We start from the raw sequence: 20,781 nt of genomic DNA, 5'->3' as shown, positions 1-20,781 counted from the left end.
CCTACGGGCAATTTAGAGGGTCCACTTAATGTTGCATGGTTTTTTTGGGATGTGGGAGGAAACCGGAGTGCCCGGAGAAAACCTGCGCAGGCACGGGGAGAACATGCAAACCCCACACAGGCGGGCCCGGCATCGAACCGGCGTCCTCAGAAATGTGAGGCCAACACTTTATCAGTTGATCCCACCGTGCCGCCCGTAAGTGCTCATATTCTTTTAAATCCCAAGTTTTTTTTTGAACAAACTTGTAGGAAAAACGTTGCCGGGGCGGCCTGTGACAAAAATTAGTTTGACGCCCCTGCACCAGTACACTTTTTCCTTACTCGTTGGACAACTGGCATCCTCCTAAGACGGCTTGTGAGGCAACTTGTAGCGCGTCGAAGTCAAGTAGTGCTTTTGACGAACTAGTAATCTGCCCTACTCGTCAAGACAAAGCACTTACTACTGCACATGGACCTTAAAGGGAAATTCCGGTGGCTTGGAATAACAATGTATCCAATAGGTCATGTAATATGTACCCCAGTATTAACAAATCCTCTCTCATTTAATAGTGTTTTGATGAGATTTTTTAAAATCGCCAATTACGAATTTTCAGGGGCGCTGCCATTTTCTCGAGTCACGTGACCTACGTGCGCGGATGTGACGCGTTCCGTGCCGCGCCAAAGGCTCGATTACATTGTGCCCGGCGCTGGTTTCTCAGATTTAATCCTCATTTGATGAAGAAGTGGCGGCATTGGTTGACCGGGAAGACGCAGGAATACGTCCGTACACAGCCGTGAGCGGCACCGTCTTCCCGATCAACCGAGCGGCGGAGAGTCGCTCACGGCCGTGTACGGAAGTATTCCTCCGTCTTCCCGATCAACCGATACTTCACCAGATGAGGATCCATCCGAGAAATCAGCGCGAGGCATAAATGGTGTCCCATGTAATCGAGCCTTTGTTGCGGCACGGTACGTGTCACATCCGCGCACATAGGTCAGGTTACTTGCGAAAATGTCAGCACCCCTGAAAATTCTTTATTGTCGATAACAATCTTCTCAAAACGCTATTAAATGAGAGAGGATTTAACATCACATTGTTAATATTGGGGTACATATTACATGACCTATTGGATACATTGTTAATGGAAACCAGTGGATTTCCCCTTTAAGGAGCTACATGGAAACACCTTTTGAGAATTTTTATCAATATACTTGATGAGTGAACTACTGATTTTTGTCTCTGTTGTAAAGTTAAACAAATACTAAAGGACACTGTATTGTAAAACACTTAAATGCTCCACTTGTAATTCAAATATTTATGGTAAGCATTGTACAGGACCCCGAAAAAGTGACATCATCCTCCAATTAATGGGTTAGCAAAATTACATTTGGCCTAAAAAAAAAAAAAATATATATATATATATATAATAATAATCCTATTGGTCAGACTCTAGTAGTGCTACTGAAGTAACTGCCAGTAAATTTTAAATACACACTTGTAGGCTAAGCGTGGCAATTGTAGTAAAAAAAAAAAGCATTCCCGGTAAGACAGAAGACAGTCATTCTATTAGTGTGCTGCATTGTCTCACCAGTGAGGACAAAAAGTGTACTAGTACAGAACGTAACAAAGACGTGCTCGAACGGTCTCGTGCGCCTCCTCCGTCCCGAGTCGGAATGCTTGGCGGGAAAAACACTGGAATTCTGCTGCCACTCGCCACGTCCAAGAAATAGTTACAGAGACGCGAGGAACGTGAGCTTGGCACAAATGCTCGTTTGTTGGCAACGTGTTACCGGGAAAAAAAAATTATAATAAAAAGTGCTTTGAAAAACCGCATTGGGGGGGGGGGATTGAAGCTAATCGCGAGGAGAGCTTAAACGCTGGTAGAAGACACGTCGGGGAGGAGTTGCTGAAATGTTTGCAAACGTCACCTGAGTTCACCCGTGAGTGGTCGCGCATTGGCACTGGGAGAATTAAAAAAAAAAAAAAAATTAAAATATTATCATGACCTGCTGTCAATTGGAAGCAGGGCCATGAAGAAAATCGAGATTGTCCAAGAAAAAAAAAAAAAAAAAAAACACGAGAAGGCAGAGAACCAGTCCAGGGTGCACGCCGCCTCGTGCTTCAAGTCAGCTGACTTAGCCTCCATCTCACTTGTGATTCAATTGAGGGAAAACTAGTCCAGGAAATGGATGGACTTCCTTCTTGTTGAACTATGTAACATTTCCTTGCTCAGACCCCCCCCCCCCCCCCCGCAAAAAAAATGAAGTCATAAATAATAAAAATTTTGGAATTTTTTGATTTTAGTATAGAGTGGATGACCAGTCAACTGCAATTTCAAAACTTCAATTAACCTAACACGCACGTTTTTGGAATGTAGGAGGAAACCGGAGTACCCGGAGAAGACCCAGGGGCGCAAGGACGCCCCTGGACTTGAACCCAGGACCTCTGAACTGTGAGGCGGGCGCGCTAACCGCCGCGGGTCTCACTTTGGCACATTGTCGCACGAAAAGTACAACGCAAAGTAAACCAACAAGCACCCTAAAAAAAAAAAAACAATAATTCAAAATCGTAGCTTCAATGTGCAAATTCCAAAATGACGGCCACGATGAAACATTCATAATAAAATCCATAGTGAGCAATAACCCACATGAAAGCCCGCAAAAAAAAATACTAATAATAAGCTAACGTCGTAGCGCGCGGTGAGCGACGGTGACGGACGAGCGGCGACAACGCTACGGCTGCGTCTTGCGGTGGACGACGTTGCTGTCGTCGTCGACGGCGGCGACGAGCGGGTGGAAGTTGACGGTGTGATGCCGGAGGCTCTGAGACGTCTTGTAGCTTTTCCCGCAGCGGCACTTGAAGGGTTTGCGCACTCGGATCTGCGTGCGGTGGCCGTTCTTGGCGTGGTACTTGATCCCGTTGACGTTCTGTCAACAAAACAAACAAAAATGGCGGTCAAGAGCTTCTGGTGCAGTTTTTGATTTAAAGGTCAAGTGTCATCCCTACAAACATGAATGAAAAATACATATAACATTATTCACTTCGATGTCGATACGAAAAAATAAATATGAGCGGAGAGCGCGTCATCCGTGCGCAAAGTTGTGGAATTTGACGTCCGAGCGGTCGCCATATTGGCTGCATCTCCTGCCCGTGACGTCACGCTGGGACATTCGCCATTGAAAACATGCCGTGGACCCTACTGTGGGAGACGCCCCTTCAGACACGAGAGAGAGAACGTCTCACAATCGAGTGAAGTGACCGGGGCGATAGTAGCCTCTCGTTTCGAGCCGTATTTAGATGATATGCGGATCACACCGCGACATTCGCCATTGAAAACATGCCGTGGACCCTACTGTGGGAGACGCCCCTTCAGACACGAGAGAGAGAACGTCTCACAATCGAGTGAAGTGACCGGGGCGATAGTAGCCTCTCCTTTCGAGCCGTATTTAGATGATATGCGGATCACACCGCGACATTCGCCATTGAAAACATGCCGTGGCCCCTACTGTGGGAGACGCCCCTTCAGACACGAGAGAGAGAACGTCTCACAATCGAGTGAAGTGACCGGGGCGATAGTAGCCTCTCCTTTCGAGCCGTATTTAGATGATATGCGGATCACACCGCGACATTCGCCATTGAAAACATGCCGTGGACCCTACTGTGGGAGACGCCCCTTCAGACACGAGAGAGAGAACGTCTCACAATCGAGTGAAGTGACGGGGCGATAGTAGCCTCTCGTTTCGAGCCGTATTTAGATGATATGCGGATCACACCGCGACATTCGCCATTGAAAACATGCCGTGGACCCTACTGTGGGAGACGCCCCTTCAGACACGAGAGAGAGAACGTCTCACAATCGAGTGAAGTGACCGGGGCGATAGTAGCCTCTCCTTTCGAGCCGTATTTAGATGATATGCGGATCAACCGCGACATTCGCCATTGAAAACATGCCGTGGACCCTACTGTGGGAGACGCCCCTTCAGACACGAGAGAGAGAACGTCTCACAATCGAGTGAAGTGACCGGGGCGATAGTAGCCTCTCGTTTCGAGCCGTATTTAGATGATATGCGGATCACACCGCGACATTCGCCATTGAAAACATGCCGTGGACCCTACTGTGGGAGACGCCCCTTCAGACACGAGAGAGAGAACGTCTCACAATCGAGTGAAGTGACCGGGGCGATAGTAGCCTCTCCTTTCGAGCCGTATTTAGATGATATGCGGATCACACCGCGACATTCGCCATTGAAAACATGCCGTGGCCCCTACTGTGGGAGACGCCCCTTCAGACACGAGAGAGAGAACGTCTCACAATCGAGTGAGTGAAGTGACTGGGGCGATAGTAGCCTCTCGTTTCGAGCCGTATTTAGATGATATGCGGATCACACCGCGACATTCGCCATTGAAAACATGCCGTGGACCCTACTGTGGGAGACGCCCCTTCAGACACGAGAGAGAGAACGTCTCACAATCGAGTGAAGTGACCGGGGCGATAGTAGCCTCTCGTTTCGAGCCGTATTTAGATGATATGCGGATCACACCGCGACATTCGCATTGATTGAAAACATGCCGTGGCCCCTACTGTGGGAGACGCCCCTTCAGACACGAGAGAGAGAACGTCTCACAATCGAGTGAAGTGACCGGGGCGATAGTAGCCTCTCCTTTCGAGCCGTATTTAGATATTAGAGATATGCGGATCACACCGCGACATTCGCCATTGAAAACATGCCGTGGACCCTACTGTGGGAGACGCCCCTTCAGACACGAGAGAGAGAACGTCTCACAATCGAGTGAAGTGACCGGGGCGATAGTAGCCTCTCGTTTCGAGCCGTATTTAGATGATATGCGGATCACACCGCGACATTCGCCATTGAAAACATGCCGTGGACCCTACTGTGGGAGACGCCCCTTCAGACACGAGAGAGAGAACGTCTCACAATCGAGTGAAGTGACCGGGGCGATAGTAGCCTCTCCTTTCGAGCCGTATTTAGATGATATGCGGATCACACCGCGACATTCGCCATTGAAAACATGCCGTGGCCCCTACTGTGGGAGACGCCCCTTCAGACACGAGAGAGAGAACGTCTCACAATCGAGTGAAGTGACTGGGGCGATAGTAGCCTCTCGTTTCGAGCCGTATTTAGATGATATGCGGATCACACCGCGACATTCGCCATTGAAAACATGCCGTGGACCCTACTGTGGGAGACGCCCCTTCAGACACGAGAGAGAGAACGTCTCACAATCGAGTGAAGTGACCGGGGCGATAGTAGCCATCTCGTTTCGAGCCGTATTTAGATGATATGCGGATCACACCGCGACATTCGCCATTGAAAACATGCCGTGGACCCTACTGTGGGAGACGCCCCTTCAGACACGAGAGAGAGAACGTCTCACAATCGAGTGAAGTGACGGGGGGCAATAGTAGCCTCTCGTTTCGAGCCGTATTTAGATGATATGCGGATCACACCGCGACATTCGCCATTGAAAACATGCCGTGGCCCCTACTGTGGGAGACGCCCCTTCAGACACGAGAGAGAGAACGTCTCACAATCGAGTGAAGTGACCGGGGCGATAGTAGCCTCTCGTTTCGAGCCGTATTTAGATGATATGCGGATCACACCGCGACATTCGCCATTGAAAACATGCCGTGGACCCTACTGTGGGAGACGCCCCTTCAGACACGAGAGAGAGAACGTCTCACAATCGAGTGAAGTGACCGGGGCGATAGTAGCCTCTCGTTTCGAGCCGTATTTAGATGATATGCGGATCACACCGCGACATTCGCCATTGAAAACATGCCGTGGACCCTACTGTGGGAGACGCCCCTTCAGACACGAGAGAGAGAGAACGTCTCACAATCGAGTGAAGTGACCGGGGCGATAGTAGCCTCTCCTTTCGAGCCGTATTTAGATGATATGCGGATCACAACCGCGACATTCGCCATTGAAAACATGCCGTGGACCCTACTGTGGGAGACGCCCCTTCAGAACACGAGAGAGAGAACGTCTCACAATCGAGTGAAGTGACGGGCGATAGTAGCCTCTCGTTTCGAGCCGTATTTAGATGATATGCGGATCACACCGCGACATTCGCCATTGAAAACATGCCGTGGACCCTACTGTGGGAGACGCCCCTTCAGACACGAGAGAGAGAACGTCTCACAATCGAGTGAAGTGACCGGGGCAATAGTAGCCTCTCGTTTCGAGCCGTATTTAGATGATATGCGGATCACACCGCGACATTCGCCATTGAAAACATGCCGTGGCCCCTACTGTGGGAGACGCCCCTTCAGACACGAGAGAGAGAACGTCTCACAATCGAGTGAAGTGACCGGGGCAATAGTAGCCTCTCGTTTCGAGCCGTGTTTAGATGATATGCGGATCACTTCTAACTAACAACAGACTCCAGGACAGTATGTATGAGCCAGCCCGGCTCGTCCGCCCACCTACTATGGAACACGGAAGCTCTTTTCAAACAAGAGAACATCTCACAATTGAGTGACGTGTCCGGAGCAATATTACCCTATTGTTTCAAGCCATATTTAGATGATATGCGGATAACGGCCAAACCACCTCCCCGTCCGATACACCTCCGTGTGGCGGTGATCAATACAACGACGCCTCGGCCAAACCGCCTCCCCGTCCGATCCACTTTCGCGGCGCAGATGAGCCACCCCGGCCTACTTGGCCTTGTCAACAAGGCCGTTGGCGATCCGCAAGGCCTGCGGGGGCCGTCCTTCAGTGGCTGGTGCACGGAAGCCTTCCGATGCGCACAATGACACATTTAGCACCCCTGAGTTACGGATTACGCCCCCACCCCAAAACTATTATTTGTTTTAGTAGCTGTGTACACACCTACCTGTCATTTGGAACCCACGAAGCTCTCGTCCTTTGCACCCTTGCAATCCATTTTTCACGACGAACCGGGTCTCTTGGAAACTTATGAAGGGTAAATCCATCCTCACGAGTGTTCGAGCAATACCCAGCAATACGACGGCCCGGCATTTTGGCTAACACGAAGGAACAACGAGCTACCTTCCCGCAGGTAAAACGAGTAGAAACAGACGAGACCGCCTGAATGGGCGTCTGCTACTACTGTCACTTCCTGCTTCCTGTCGAAAACAAATCCCTGGAGAGGATTTTCACGGCGGAAGTTACAAAAAGCCATATACGTCAAAATCATTTTTTGTGGTGAAAAAAAAAAACAGATGGGTCCAATCCGGCTACCGTGTTTTCATTAATAACATACTAAAAATTATGCATTTTATGACAGTGGCACTTTAAACAACCGGCTAGCGAGCCAGCTAACTAAAATACGGCGTGTTTCTAATATTGATGAATTAATTATGTTCAAATTGATATTTTGTCAGAATCACCAGATTTCACGTCTAAACGATCAATTTGCCCATATGGATGATGAAAACATTGTGAGCATATTAGGAGAAAGTAACGAGCGGCTCTTTTCTTGTGAAGTGGCTCGCGATTCCTTCTTCATTGCGTCGGCGTCGTCGTCAAACGCGCTTTTGTTGCACGTTTTGCAAGATTTCTTTTTTGTTTTTACATGAGGTGCTTATTGTGCGAGTGTGCACTTGACCTTTTAAAAGGTTCCACGTGGACTTTTTTTATTTTCCATTTCTCGAGCGCAACCGACCTTGTATCTCTTTTTGCATCCCGGGACGGGGCAGGCGAAGGGCTTCTCGTCGCCGCCGTTCATGCACATGGAGCTGAGGATGGACTGGGAGCTGATGGCGCTCTCCGTGGTCCACGAATCGTCGCTGTCGGACCCCTCGAAGTCCACGTCCTCTTCGTCGCACTCGCTGCCTGAGCGGGACAAGTCAAGGTGAAGGTCTCCAGGAGGTTCTGCTCAGCGGCGACTAATGCGGGCCGCCGCCGCAACGTAGCATCGCAGCAACAAATACAAAAAAAAAAAAAATGTGCCTGCTCACGTCTTTCTCTGCGTAAGGTCGGATTTCTGTAGCATCTCAAGATGCCCAAAGATGGCGCCGAAGCCACGGCTAATAGCGAAGTTGTAAGTACGAGACATCAACTAAGAGGCGTCTTTGTGTGTTGTTAGGAGCCGAGTTGGCGACGGGTCGTTAGCGTCGATTGCGGCTGCACGCCCGACAACTCGTGATCATAATTTGGATTTTCGCGGGTTGCCTAGGAGACGAACGTGCATACATACTGCTTCCTTTTTAACCCTTTTAAGGGTCGTGTAAGATTTTAGATTTTCAATGACGTTAAAAAGTCTTTTGCAATCGTAGTTTGTGATAAATTAACGGTTTATGCTAATAATACAGGCAATTAAAAAACATTTTTAGGGACGCGTCAATTATTTTATTTCCCCCTGTTTTCTCACCCCCTGAAAATACTTTTACAGTTGCCTTGACTTGTGAGGTCAATTCATTCCATAACCACAGTCGTACCTCAAAACATCCATCCATTTTCTTTGCCGCCTATCCACACAAGGTTCGCGGGGAGTGCTGGAGCCTATCTCAGCTGTCAACGGGCAGGAGGCGGGGTACACCCTGAACCGGTCGCCAGCCAATCGCAGGACACGTTGAGACAAACAGTCGCACTCACAGTCACACCTAGGGGCAATTTAGGGTGTCCAATTAATGTTGTGTGTTTTTGGGATGTGGGAGGAAACCGGAGTGTCCGGAGAAAAGGCACTGGGAGAACATGCAAACTCCACACAGGCGGGTCCGGGATTGAACCTGTGACCTCAGAACTGTGAGGCCAACACTTTACCAGTTGAGCCAACACGGTGCCGCCCAACTCAAATATTTCCTCAAAATGTACAGAAATGCCATTAATACAGTCCAGTTGTTGTGTTAATTGGCCACCAGGGGGCAGTATAACACAGACGTACAGACACAAACAAAGAAGAGTTTCATAATGAAATGACTCGGCAAATTGCAGCAATGTTTTTTCGGGGGAGAGGGTAAACAGGTATTCTACTATTGTCTGTCTACGTGTGTTGCTGCACCATCCTATTTTGTGCCACTCCTTGCACGTGGACCAAAATGTCGGGCCTCTTTTTTTAAGGCCAAAAATCCAGAATCGGCGGGCGAGCGGGACGCTTACCCGTGGGCGTGCTGCTGCGAAAGGACGAGGAGGGGGTGATGGGCGGCGTGACGGGAGGGGTGAGGTTCCCGCTGCTGCGGCAAAGGCTCGCCGTCAACGACAGACACAGCTTGGGCTGCTGCTGCTGCTTCTTCTTCAGGGCTTCGTGCTCTCGCCTTGCAGCCTCCGTCATGAACCTGCGGGAAATGACAAACGCGCTCAGTTCCGGCAGATATTTTGGATCGTTCCGTGCTCGTTCGCACGAGGCGAGGCCCAGAATAGCAGGCCGGAACGAGGTTTGGCGCCGACCGGCCCAGTTACGCCGACGCCGCGGCGCTGGCTCACCTGTTGATGTAGCTGAGGGCCACGTAGGTGGGCTGCTGCTGCTCCTGCTTCTCCAGAAGGCGGGGGTCCGTGTCTTGGGGGGGCAAAAGAAATGCGCCGGGTGAGCCTTTCTCACCGGGTGGCGTCGAGTAGGAAAATACACGGCGGGGACAATATTTGGACGGCAAAATAACATGGAGGCATAATTCGATCATATCTTTCAACAAATATTGACATTTTACTTTACGATTCACCGTGAAAAGCCGGGAGGAAAAGAAATAACACCCCCACCCCTTCTTAATTTTTACTCGCTCCTGACAAGAATGACTTCAACGTGTCACTTTTGGAAATCAAATTTGATGCTTTCGTATTCAATTATTCACATTTTTGCATGGTTAATGATAAAGAAAAAAAACAAAAAACACTTTTCACATCTCTGGTTAAATATTGAAAATAAATAAATATTTTTTTTAATTAATGAGAAGTTAGCATTGTTTGAGATATTGCCGTTCATCATTCTCACCTGCCTATATGGCAGATTTTAAAGCAATTTATTATTATTATTATTTTTTACAGACAGGCATGGTTGTACCACACTGAGATCTGCTGGGAGAGATGCAGCATAATTTAGAGCAAAAAAAAATGTTATATGTATTTTTATACATTCTACATGCATGTGTTGCTGCTCTGTCTGCGTTTAAGTAGCAGCTTTATGATAAGCTTTATAATTACTTTAATATTTGTTAATTTCTATTTCACCGTCTACAGCGTTACACGTGCTGCAACCTCGCATTAAGCGAGCAGATGTTCTCTGATGAAATTTAATAGTTTGGATGAATATTTTGTTTAAATATACAATGTTTCAGGCAGCACGGTGGGTCAGCATGTAAAAGTGTTGGCCTCACAGTTCCGAGGTCCCGAGTTCAATTCCGGAACCGCCTGTGTGGAGTTTGCATGTTTTCCCCGTGCCTGTGTGGGTTTTCTCCGGGCGCTCCGGTTTCCTCCCACGTCCCAAAAACATGCGTTAATTGGAGACTCTCAATTGCCCCAAGGTGTGATTGTGAGTGCAGCTGTTTGTCTCTATGTGCCCTGCAATTGGCTGAAAGCTGGGATAGGCTCCAGCACTCCCGCGACCCTTGTGAGGATAAGCAGCTAAGAAAATGGATGGATATACAGTGTTTCATTATTTAGCTTTGTGTGTCACTTTTCCAGGGAACTTCGTGCAAGTGACAAACAGCTTGAAGCGAGCATTCGGGGCCTCTTATTTGGACAACAGTTGGCTTGAAGGGTCACGTTTTGCAATTATTATTTTTTTTATATTCCGTATTTTTAACAATTGTAGTTGGTTCTGGAACACATCCCGAGGAGGAAAAAAGAAAACTTCACAGTGACTGCGATCTTGTCCACAGTTGCAAGTTGCTAATTGTTTGTCAAAAGACAAACTTCCCTTCCTAATCCTCAACGGTGTACTTTTGGAAAAAAAAAAAAAAAAGCTCCTAACGGCGCATAGCTCGAGCGGACACACACTGAGCCGGGAAGCCAGACATCCATCTCGTTCAGCGGTTCTTCAATGCACAACGACGGCCCATCTCGACACCCCGAGGAGAAGCAGGCCTGACTTCAAACGTCCCTGCCAGCGGCTGAAGGATGGCCCGTAAAAAAACAAAAACGCAAAAACGAGCTGGCAGTGGAGCTCCGCCTCTGCCAACGTGGCCGCCCTCCATCACTCGCGGCACCTTCCGCCGCGGACTGTTTGCTGCCTTGCTTTGTACACCGAGCCAAAACGCAAACGAGGCCTCGGGCATCTGTCAGCAAACCCAAAAGTTGACTCAAGAGAATATCATCCTTGTCATCTTTCAGAAAACTATAATCAGTGCCAACGAGGCGCAACGCATATTATCTTCGTTAAACTCTTTGATCTGCACTCCCAAGCCATTGCGATCGTGGAGTTCGCCGGTGTCAAACTCAAGGCCCGGGGGCCAGATCCGGCCCGCCGAGTGATTTTATGCGGCCCGCGGAGGCAAATCATATGTATCGACTTTTTTTGTTCAAATCTGTACCAAAATGTCCAATTGGCATATCATAAATGATAACGTCGCGATATTACAAGCGCTTTTGTGTTACCAAACAACAATAGTTGGAAACACTCATTACCCTTGATTTCTGATTCCAAAACTAGTTCAGAAATTTCATATGTGAATGTAATGACGCGGTTAAAGATTGTAAAGATGTTCACCTTAAAGACTTTTTGCGTGAGCGACGACAACGATTGATCAGTTAAACCCGAAATGAAACACTTTGAAAACTGTTTTTTTTTTTTTTTTTTAATGAAGTACTACATAAGTACTCTCTTTTGCATCACTTTTACATAAAAATAAAAGTTTTCAGCACTACGAGAGGAGCATGGATGCATTCCACTGCCCAAAACAATTGTGTCAATTCCTTGTGAAATGTTGATACCACCAAATTTTTTCTTGATATTTGCGCGCCATTGTATTTTTCTATGTAAACATAAACTTGTGACCAGAGACACTCCATAGTATAAGCGTTTGTTTTCTTTAGCGCTGGACGCGGCGAGAGGGTCAACACCATCCCGCCCTGCCCTCCATTCACAGTCACGGAAACAGAGAAGGAAAGACAAGCGGCAAAGACGACGGGCGGCCCCGCGTGTGAGCTCAGCAGAATTTCGCTAATGAGCCTCCGCGAGAGGAACGGCAGCGGATCAATCCGTCCCCGCACGCCGTAAATCACACACACCTCGCGCGCAGGGGGTGAGGGGGGAGAACAGGACGGAGATGGATGGTCTCCCGGGGGGGGGGGCACATCCCTACAGCCCCTGCTATTCTTTTGGGGCCCGGCCCCCAGAGACCGGGAGTGGCGATCTGAACTACGAGCTCCACAGGTGGTCCACCGTGGTGGGCAAAACTTGGCAGGCCTGCCCGGATGGAGGCCTGAATGGAGTCACCAGATCTGGCTACGCAGGTCTTTCGATCATCTCAGGGGACTGATAGCTAACGTAGAAGGATTCGGCTAACTAGAAATCATCCATACCGTCCATTTTCTTAGCCGCTTATCCTCACGAGGGTCGCGGGGGAGTGCCGGAGCCTATCCCAGCTGTCAATGTGCAGGAAGTGGGGTACACCCTGAAATGGTTGCGCGCCAATCGCAAGGCACATCCAGACAAACAGCCGCAAACTCCACATAGGCGAATCCGGGATTGAACCCAGGACCTCAGAACTGTGAGGCCAACGCTTTACCAGCTGAGCCACCGTGCCACCCAATTCCAAAAATAAACACCAGAAATGTATTTTTTCAATGAGGAAAAGGCACTTCGGTAATGTACTTTTGTAAACACATAATGTGTTGACAATTAAATACCATTTGAAAAGAAAGTGTTTTTGTCACACTTTAATGAATTCGATGGCCATTGTGGTGCTCCTTTTGATGGAACTCGGCATATCAGGCAAACAGACAGATATAATGTACATAAAGATGTTCTCACCTCCTCAGTACGGCACCATTATTATTTGTTCTTCCCAGAGAATAAAGAAAATATGATTAGTACTGCTACACTGTCTCTCTACATGTGTTGCTTCCTCGTTTATGTTTAAACATCTGTTGCTTCAAAGGGTTACAACACCACAACATGGATGCTATTAATGGAGTTTCACATTTTCCGTTCACATTAATCTCGCCGCCTTCAAAATTATTTTGCACTTGCGAGCCACAGTAACAAAAAAAAAAAAAGATTTTAAGTCGTTGCTCGTATCGCAAGTCCCCACCGTATCACTGTTTTTTAAAAGTTTTGCGCCCACAAAAATGTCTTTTTGTAATCTGTGAAAAAGCACAAATAGTTGCTGATTTTGTATTTGTAGCATTCAAAAATAAATATGCTGCAATTGTGTCAACTGTGTGTAAATAAACTGTGCACAAATGGGATTTGGAAGTCATTCATTATGATTATTATTATCATTTTTCAGGCAGCATGGTGGCTGAGCTGGTAAAGCCTCGGCCTAACAGTTCTGAGGACCCGGGTTCGATCCTGGCATCACCTGTGTGGAGTTTGCATGTTCTCTCTGTGCATGGGTTTCCTCCGGGCACTCCAGTTTCCTCCCACATCCCCCAAAAAAAAAAAAAAAAAAAACATGCAACATAAATTGGACCCTCTAAATTGCCCCTACGTGTGATTGTCAGTGCGTCTGTTTGTCTCAATGTGCCCTGCGATTGGCTGGCAACCAGTTGAGGGTGTACCCCGCCTCCTGCCCGTTGACAGCTGGGATAGGCTTCGGCACTCCCCGCGACCCTCGTGAGGATAAGCGGCAAATAAAGTGGATGGACAATGTACATTTAAGGGAGTGCACAAAATGTTTCCATTGTACATTGTTCATAACCTCGAAACACATCATTGGTCCCAAGGAAAATAATCCACCTGCCCACCCAAATTGCAACGCAAGACACTCGTGTGCGGTCTCGAGAAGAAAAACATCACACCGCGGGAAGTTGAGAAACGTCCACGCAGGCCTCCACCGTGACTCAACTCCTTCGGGGAGTGTGAAACGGCTCCAAAAAGACACGAGGACAACAAAACAACATTCATACGGCGCGAGGAAATTGCGGGGAGTTCAGAAAACACACGACGCAATAACAAGCTCTCATTAGGGCCCCTGTGACGGCGTGCAACAGGAAACCAAGCGGCGATCAACAAACTTTCCTAAAGCGACGGGCGGGGGGCGTGGGGGGCGCTAACAATGCCCTCTGCGACACCGCCCCCGTCTGGCTCTCCACATCCACCCTCTGGGCCAGATGCGTCGCGGGCGAGGGCCGAGCGGCGAGCCTTACGGTGACACGTTTATGGCGGCTGTGAGCGGGGGGGGGGGGCACACGAGCAGGAGCGGCGGCACAGGCGCTTCATTATGGTCCGGCCTCTTACGAGGAAATGAAACGAGAGTAGTTGAGCTGTCTAAACTGTCTCGCGGGGTACTCGAAACACACACAAAAAAAGCCTTCAAACGCTTGGTCAGAAACAAGTACCAGGTATATTTTTCGGGTCTGCCTAAAGCACGCACACGCAGCTGTCTGATTTTTTAAGACAAAATATTTTTCCCCCAGCTACTTTGCCCCAAGACACTGAGGGAACTATCATCTTTAAAATCATAGACATGGAAGTCAAGCCAATTTTTGTACATGCTATTTTCTGTCAAATCGTCGCATTAGCACATAAGCTAACGCTAACATAGCAAGAAGTGTCCTTGCTGGATCACTCAAGTACGTGGGAGCCATGCCAACAACAGATTAAATTAAGCTAATATTCTTCTTACTTTTATTGTTTTTACATTAGTTAAATGTGGTCACAATACGTGCAGGCGCATTGGAGTACAAGTACAAGTGAATACAGTACAAGATGCGAGTAGAAACACAAAGACAGAGTTTAGTCAAAGTCCTCAATAAAAGTTGGGTTGAGGAATTACCGTAATTCCCGGCTTACAGAGCGCGCCCAGTACATTTGTAAAAGAAATACTATTTGGTCCATACATACGCCGCTGCTGTGTAAAAGCCGCAAGCGCCCACATTGAAACATAAGATATTTACAAAGAAAGATGGTAAACAGACAGTTTAATGCTAGCTGCACCACACTAACGCTAACACTAACGCTGTGCTAATGCTAACAATAGCTCCGCGCTAACAGTGCAGGTTTAAAAAAAAACATACTGGCAAAAATCAAGCTAGGACAGGCTATCGAGGCCTGACTTTTCCGCTCGAGTGCCCCCTTGCGGCCGTTAAAAAAAAAGCGCAAATAAGCCGCATCACCGCATAAACTTCAGGGTTGAAAGTGTGTGAAAAAAAATTATGTAAATGATGGTACCTGAATTTCCATTTTTTTCCCCCCGTTTATTTCCTCGACTGCAGATGGAGGTAGAGCTAGTTCAAATGGTCTGAGCAGTCATCTCTGATGATCTACAAATTTTCTTAAACAATCCAATTTAACGAGCGAACAAAGTTTGCATTGCGCTGAGTGAGTTGCCAGTATAGAAAAATGAATATGATCGAGACGAGCGACGGTTTTTGGACAGCGTGCGACAGGCTCCCGTCTGCAAGTCACCGCACACCAACCGGAGCAGCGGTGTCGGGGGGGGGGGGGGGGGGGGGGGGAATCTAATTAGGCCAACCAGGTGCACGGATCCGGGAACGAGTTAGTGCTTTTCCAAATTTATTACTTCCGCACATTTTTTTTTAAAGGGGGAGAGGGGGGGGGGGTTGCTGTGCAAAATTCTTCTAAATGAGCCTCCAGTGAGGATTGGCAACAAGCGGACTGATTGTTAGGAAAATTCGGACACCGCAGGCCATCGTGACGCCGGCATCTCGACAACTTTGTGTGCTTGGAGTCTACTTGGGCCTGGTTTCCTAGCAACAAAGTAAACATTTCACTGGTCTTTTTGCTGCCGCACATGACCGCCAAACCGCTAAGGACATCATTCAAGCTTAATAACTTCATTTAGGCTCCTTGCTGAATACTTTCCCTGCAAGCTGTTCACCAAGCAACCCCCCCCAAAAGCGCTTGTTAGTATCTTCTCCTTCCTTGTGGTTGAATATCTTCACAAACTTGGAACCAATTATGGTTATGATCTGCCCTTTTTTTGCAGATGGTACAGCTTCACTCTCGCCACATTGCTTCAGTGGTAACGATTTAGTAATGCGCAGTACAATGAGCGAAGGCGTACAAGCGTTGCCATGAAAATGTCAAGCCATCCATTCTCTTTGCCGCTTATCCTCACGAGGGTCGCGGGGGAGTGCCGGAGCCCATCCCAGCTGTCAACGGGCAAGGAGGCGGGGTACACCCTGAACGGGTCGCCAGCCAATCGCAGGGCACATCGAGACAAACAGCCGCACCCGCAATCACACCTCGGGGCAATTTAGAGTCTCCGATTACAGGCGGGTCCGGGATTGAACCCGGAACCTCTTAACTGTGAGGACAACACTTTACCAGCTGAGCCACCGTGCTGCCCCATGATTTTTTTTTTTTTTAAATCTAATGAATGATGTTACTGTGACATGACAAGAACACATACATCTTTCACATTATATATCTATTCTCAAAAAGTCACCCCCCCACATGAGATAGTGACCTTTCTTGTAATATTAATACCTTATTTTTGTAAAATGGCAAATTGACAACTGTACAGAACTCTTTAATATTATAACTTTAATCTTGCACAGTACGGAGTTCATTTTGTAAAATTGCAACATTTTTTGCTATAACTTTTTTCATACAATTTTGTGACCTGTTGAAAAAGTATTTTTTTAATAAATATATTTTCATTAAATTACGACAAAGTAGTACAAGCGCTGCCATGAAAATGTATTTTTTTTAATCTAATGAACGATGTTATTGTGATATGACAATAACACAGACATTTTTCACATTATATATTTATCTTCAAAAAGTCACCCTCTCCCACATGAGTGACCTTTTATATTATATTATAATATTATTCTTGGAAAATGGCAACTTGACAACTGTAGAAAACTTTCTTTAATATTACGACTTCAATCTTGTGTTTTAATAATCTTAATCCTGACACCACGTAGTTCATCTTGTAAAATTGCAAATTTTTTTTTGTTATAACTTTTTTTTCCCCATACAATTTTATGACTTGTTGAAAAAGTAACAAACATATTTTCATTAAATCACGACCCTTGTTCCAAAAAATATTTTTCTTCTTTTAATACTAAAAATCATTCTACATTCATATACTTCAAAACTACAATTTCATTCTTGTGAATGTTTTATTTTTTTTTCCCCCGAAAATTGAATCCAATTTTATGGCGGTAACATTATTTTCCATTTTCAGTGAGGCCACTTTTAGACTGCCTCACAGTACACTACATGGACAAAAGTATTGGGACGGCTGACCTTTGACCGCAGGATAACTGTACTATAATTTGGCAGGCAGCAACTTCGGCTGGGTGGCGCCACCTATTGTCTGTCAGCCTCACCGGGCGTCCCCTGTCGCTCCGGAAAGGAGAATCTTGTTGCTTGTTTTCCAGGCGCCTAATTAGAAAGCAGAATGTGCTTCGCGCAGCAGGCCACCAGATGAGGAGGAAGAGCGGCCAAATCGGCCGTTCTGTCTCTAATTACGCTTCGCAGAGATTTCGCACTTCCAGTGGGCACCGGCCAGAAAGTGGAGGTGGGGGTGATGGATTTTACACAAAATTTTTTCCACACTGACCACACTAATTGCTTCATTATTTATTCCACAATAAGAGATTTGGTTGGATTTTGTTGTTGTTGTTGTTGTTTTTTCGCTCCTGCGAGTAACACCTTAGACACGCGCACCGCACACAACGAGAGGCGAGAGGATATTAAAGCCGTTCGAGCAACAAACAACAACAACGGGGGCATCTGGGCCTTGTCAGCTTCAATAACGGGACTGAAAATATGACGTGGAGGTGGACCAGATGCAAGAACTAAACTAATCATGCTCGACTATGAGCAAGGGGGAATGAATTTACTCTTTGGATGACATTTGCTCTTGATTTGACATCCATGGAGAACGTTAAAGAATTATTCAAGGACATTTCTATGATGGAGCCACACACCATTACGCAACTTCTTTTCCTTTCGGCTTGTCCCGTTAGGAGTCGCCACGGCGTGTCATCTTTTCCCATCTAAGCCCATCTCGTGCATCTTCTTCTCTAACCCCAACTGCCCTCATGTCCTCCCTCACAACCTCCATCAACCTTTTCTTTGGTCTTCCTTTCGCTCTTTTGCCTGGCAGCCCCATCCTCAGCACCCTCCTACCAAGATACTCACTCTCTCGCCTCTGGACGTGTCCAAGCCGCCAAAGTCTGCTCTGCACCATACCAACAGTCAAACGTGTTTGGGGTCGCTTATCTCCTTCGGGGACTGGACGACTTGCTGCGATTGAGAGACCAATGAATTCTGCTCTCTACCAGAAAATCCCCAAGGAGAACGTTGAGCCTTCAGTTTGGGACTTCTAGCTGAAGCGCAACTTGGGTTCTCAAACAGGACAACAATCCGAAACACATCAGCAAGTCAACATCAGAATTGCTGGAAGAACCTTTGGATTGGCCTAATCAAATTCCAGACTTGAATCTTCCCTATAGAACTTTGGCTGGGATTTTCTATAGAATTTCTATAGATCTTGGGTCCTAAAGTTCTATAGTTCATTAGAAATTCTTTAGAAATGTTAAATAGAATTTTTTTTTTTTTTTTTTTAATCAGGGTTAGTGAGGCGGTACGATTCCAGAACTGGTTAGAGTGTTGGGCTCACAGTTCTGAGGACTGGGGTTTAGTTGTTGCTGAGGGTGGCCCAACCAGCTATTGGGCTTAGGAGCGCATTTACTTTTTCCACACAGAGCCAGGTAGCATTGAATATTTTTTTTTCATTTTGATAATTAAAAAAAATTTAAAAAGTGTATTTTATGGTTTCTTGGACTCTCTCAACATGATCATTTTAAACGTTAAGGTGGGGAAACTGTGAAGGCGGGTCGATACATAACAGCACTGAATATGCAACTATTTGCTTTTTTTTTGTCAAAACCTTTCTTACTACATCCAAATAGAGCAAGAAGTAAGACGAGCTTTTTGAGGCTTAATCAGTATTCTGTCAGATAACCTTTCTTTCCTCAGAAAAAAGGTGAAGCACTGCAGTTTTTAAGATTCGCTTAAGTGACCCAACTGAGGATAAGCGGTGAATAAAATGGATGAACTTAAGGGGTTTGACTTTACACTTCATGGATGGGCAAGCAGTGCAACTACTGTGCAAATATTAGAAATATAAACTTCCCATAATTATGTCAGCCTTATAACGCTAACAATTGGACTCAATCAATCATATTTTTTTTTCTGAGACTCATTTTTACAAAATAATAAATGAAAAAACTTTAAGAAATTCCAAAGTGTTGAAGTAGCTTGAGGCTGATGCAGGCTGCAAGCCGACCGAGCTTCCGGTCGTCTTCCGTCGCGGGGCCTCGCGCCGCAATAAATGTCGCACGAGCGAGAAGAGCCGCAATGTCAACTACTCGTCTTCCCGTCGGACTCAAGAAGTCGTGGACGTGTCGGGACGAGTTCGCACGCGCACAATCGCCGCGTTGACGCCGCGTCGCGATGGACAGGAAGTCCAGGAATGGCGCAATGACTCGCACCACACCTAGCAACAGTGTCGTCAAGGAGCGGGAAGCCACGGGCTAGCTCGTTAGCCTAGCCGCTAAATGCTAACCGCGGAGCTTACCGATGTGGTTATCCTCGATGTGCAAGATGAGCTCGGCCAGGGAGTCGAAGTGGAGTCCGCAGCTGCCGAACCTGCACGCGTTGGAGAAGAAAGAAGCAGCGGCGATGCCTGTCATGGTCGCTGCTGCATCGGGGACGCGGCGCTGCGCGGCTCGGCGGAGGAGCGCAGCGGCGGCAACAGCTGGAGCCGAAGGGGCGGTGAGCCGAGTGCAGCCGGTCGGTGTTTTTTTTTTTTTTTTTTTTTAATAGCGACGTCAGATTACATGCAGGCAGGTCATTTTACAGGAAGTAAGGAAACGTTTCCTTCACAATAAGAGTTTAGTCGTAAATGAACTCTGTTGGTCCGCTATAAACATCCATCCATCCATTTTCAAAGCCGCTTATCCTCACGAGGGTCCACGGGAGTGCTGGAGGCTATCCCAGCTGTCAACGGGCAGGAGGCGGGGCACACCCTGAACTGGTCGCCAGCCAATCACAGGGCAGATGGAGACAAACAGCCACACACACGCAATCACACCTACGGGCAATTTAGAGGGTCCAATTAATGTTGCATGTTTTTGGGATGTGGGAGGAAACCGGAGCACAGGGAGAACATGCAAACTCCACACAGGCGGGTCTGGGATTGAACCCGGGTCCTCAGAACAGTGAGGCCAACGCTTTCCAGCTGATCCAACATTAACATTCATTTTTAAAAATGGAATGGATTAATTTTTGGACGACAGGCTGCCTCACAGTTCTGAGGACCGGTGTTCAAATCCCGCTTGTGTGGAGTTTGCATGTTCTCCCCCAGCCCATCGCAGGGCACATGGAGACAGACATCAGTCACAAGTTTTGGGGATGTGGGAGGAAACCGCAGATGGAACCAGTTCATGGTCTACCTGCCTCCTGGCCGTTGACAGTTGGAATTGGCTCCAGCACTCGCACGACCCTTGTGAGGATAAGAGACTCAGAAAAATGGATGGATGGATGGATGGATGGATAGACGAATTCATGTATTATTCATCATTCCATACTTTATCCATTTTATCCTAACCCAAACCCATCCATCCATCCATTTTCATGGCCGCTTATCCTCACGAGGGTCGCGGGGAGTGCTGGAGCCTTTCACAGCTGTCAACGGGCAAGAGGCGGGGTACACCCTGAACTGGTTGCCAGCCA

The 20,781-nt window shown here is 47.3% G+C and overlaps 2 protein-coding genes across 3 annotated transcripts in view; one reads left to right on the top strand and one right to left on the bottom strand.

The window, feature by feature from the left end:
• Window positions 1–438: 438 nt before the first annotated feature.
• On the bottom strand, window positions 439–19,759 carry jazf1b (JAZF zinc finger 1b). The gene is made up of 5 exons (XM_061821343.1): window positions 19,625–19,759; window positions 9,393–9,465; window positions 9,069–9,244; window positions 7,633–7,802; window positions 439–2,906 (listed from the first exon to the last, which is right to left on the bottom strand). The coding sequence occupies exons 1-5, from the start codon at window positions 19,737–19,739 to the stop codon at window positions 2,712–2,714; spliced, it is 729 nt and encodes a 242-aa protein (XP_061677327.1). The 5' UTR covers window positions 19,740–19,759; the 3' UTR covers window positions 439–2,711.
• The window catches only part of creb5b (cAMP responsive element binding protein 5b), a 64,359-nt gene continuing 63,284 nt past the window's right edge, over window positions 19,707–20,781 (top strand). The window contains exon 1 of one of the 2 annotated variants that reach the window (XM_061821336.1): window positions 19,707–19,839. The gene's annotated coding sequence lies outside the window, so the exon portion shown is untranslated. The remainder of the gene's footprint in view (window positions 19,840–20,781) is intronic. The other variant, XM_061821338.1, reaches the window with a different exon arrangement.

The sequence above is a fragment of the Syngnathoides biaculeatus genome, chromosome 5 (assembly GCF_019802595.1).
Source record: "Syngnathoides biaculeatus isolate LvHL_M chromosome 5, ASM1980259v1, whole genome shotgun sequence".
NCBI classification, from domain to species: Eukaryota; Metazoa; Chordata; class Actinopteri; order Syngnathiformes; family Syngnathidae; genus Syngnathoides; species Syngnathoides biaculeatus.
Note: the sequence above shows the minus strand (reverse complement) of the source record. Positions and strands in the feature narration are given on the sequence as shown.

Excerpts from the sequence above, each read along its gene's own strand:
- jazf1b (XM_061821343.1), bottom strand. The coding sequence starts at position 19,739 with ATGACAGGCATCGCCGCTGCTTCTTTCTTCTCCAACGCGTGCAGGTTC. Across the intron at positions 9,245-9,392 it reads GCCCTCAGCTACATCAACAG|GTTCATGACGGAGGCTGCAA; the intron begins GTGAGCCAGCGC and ends CATTTCCCGCAG. Across the intron at positions 7,803-9,068 it reads TCGCAGCAGCACGCCCACGG|GCAGCGAGTGCGACGAAGAG; the intron begins GTAAGCGTCCCG and ends TGTCCCGCTCAG.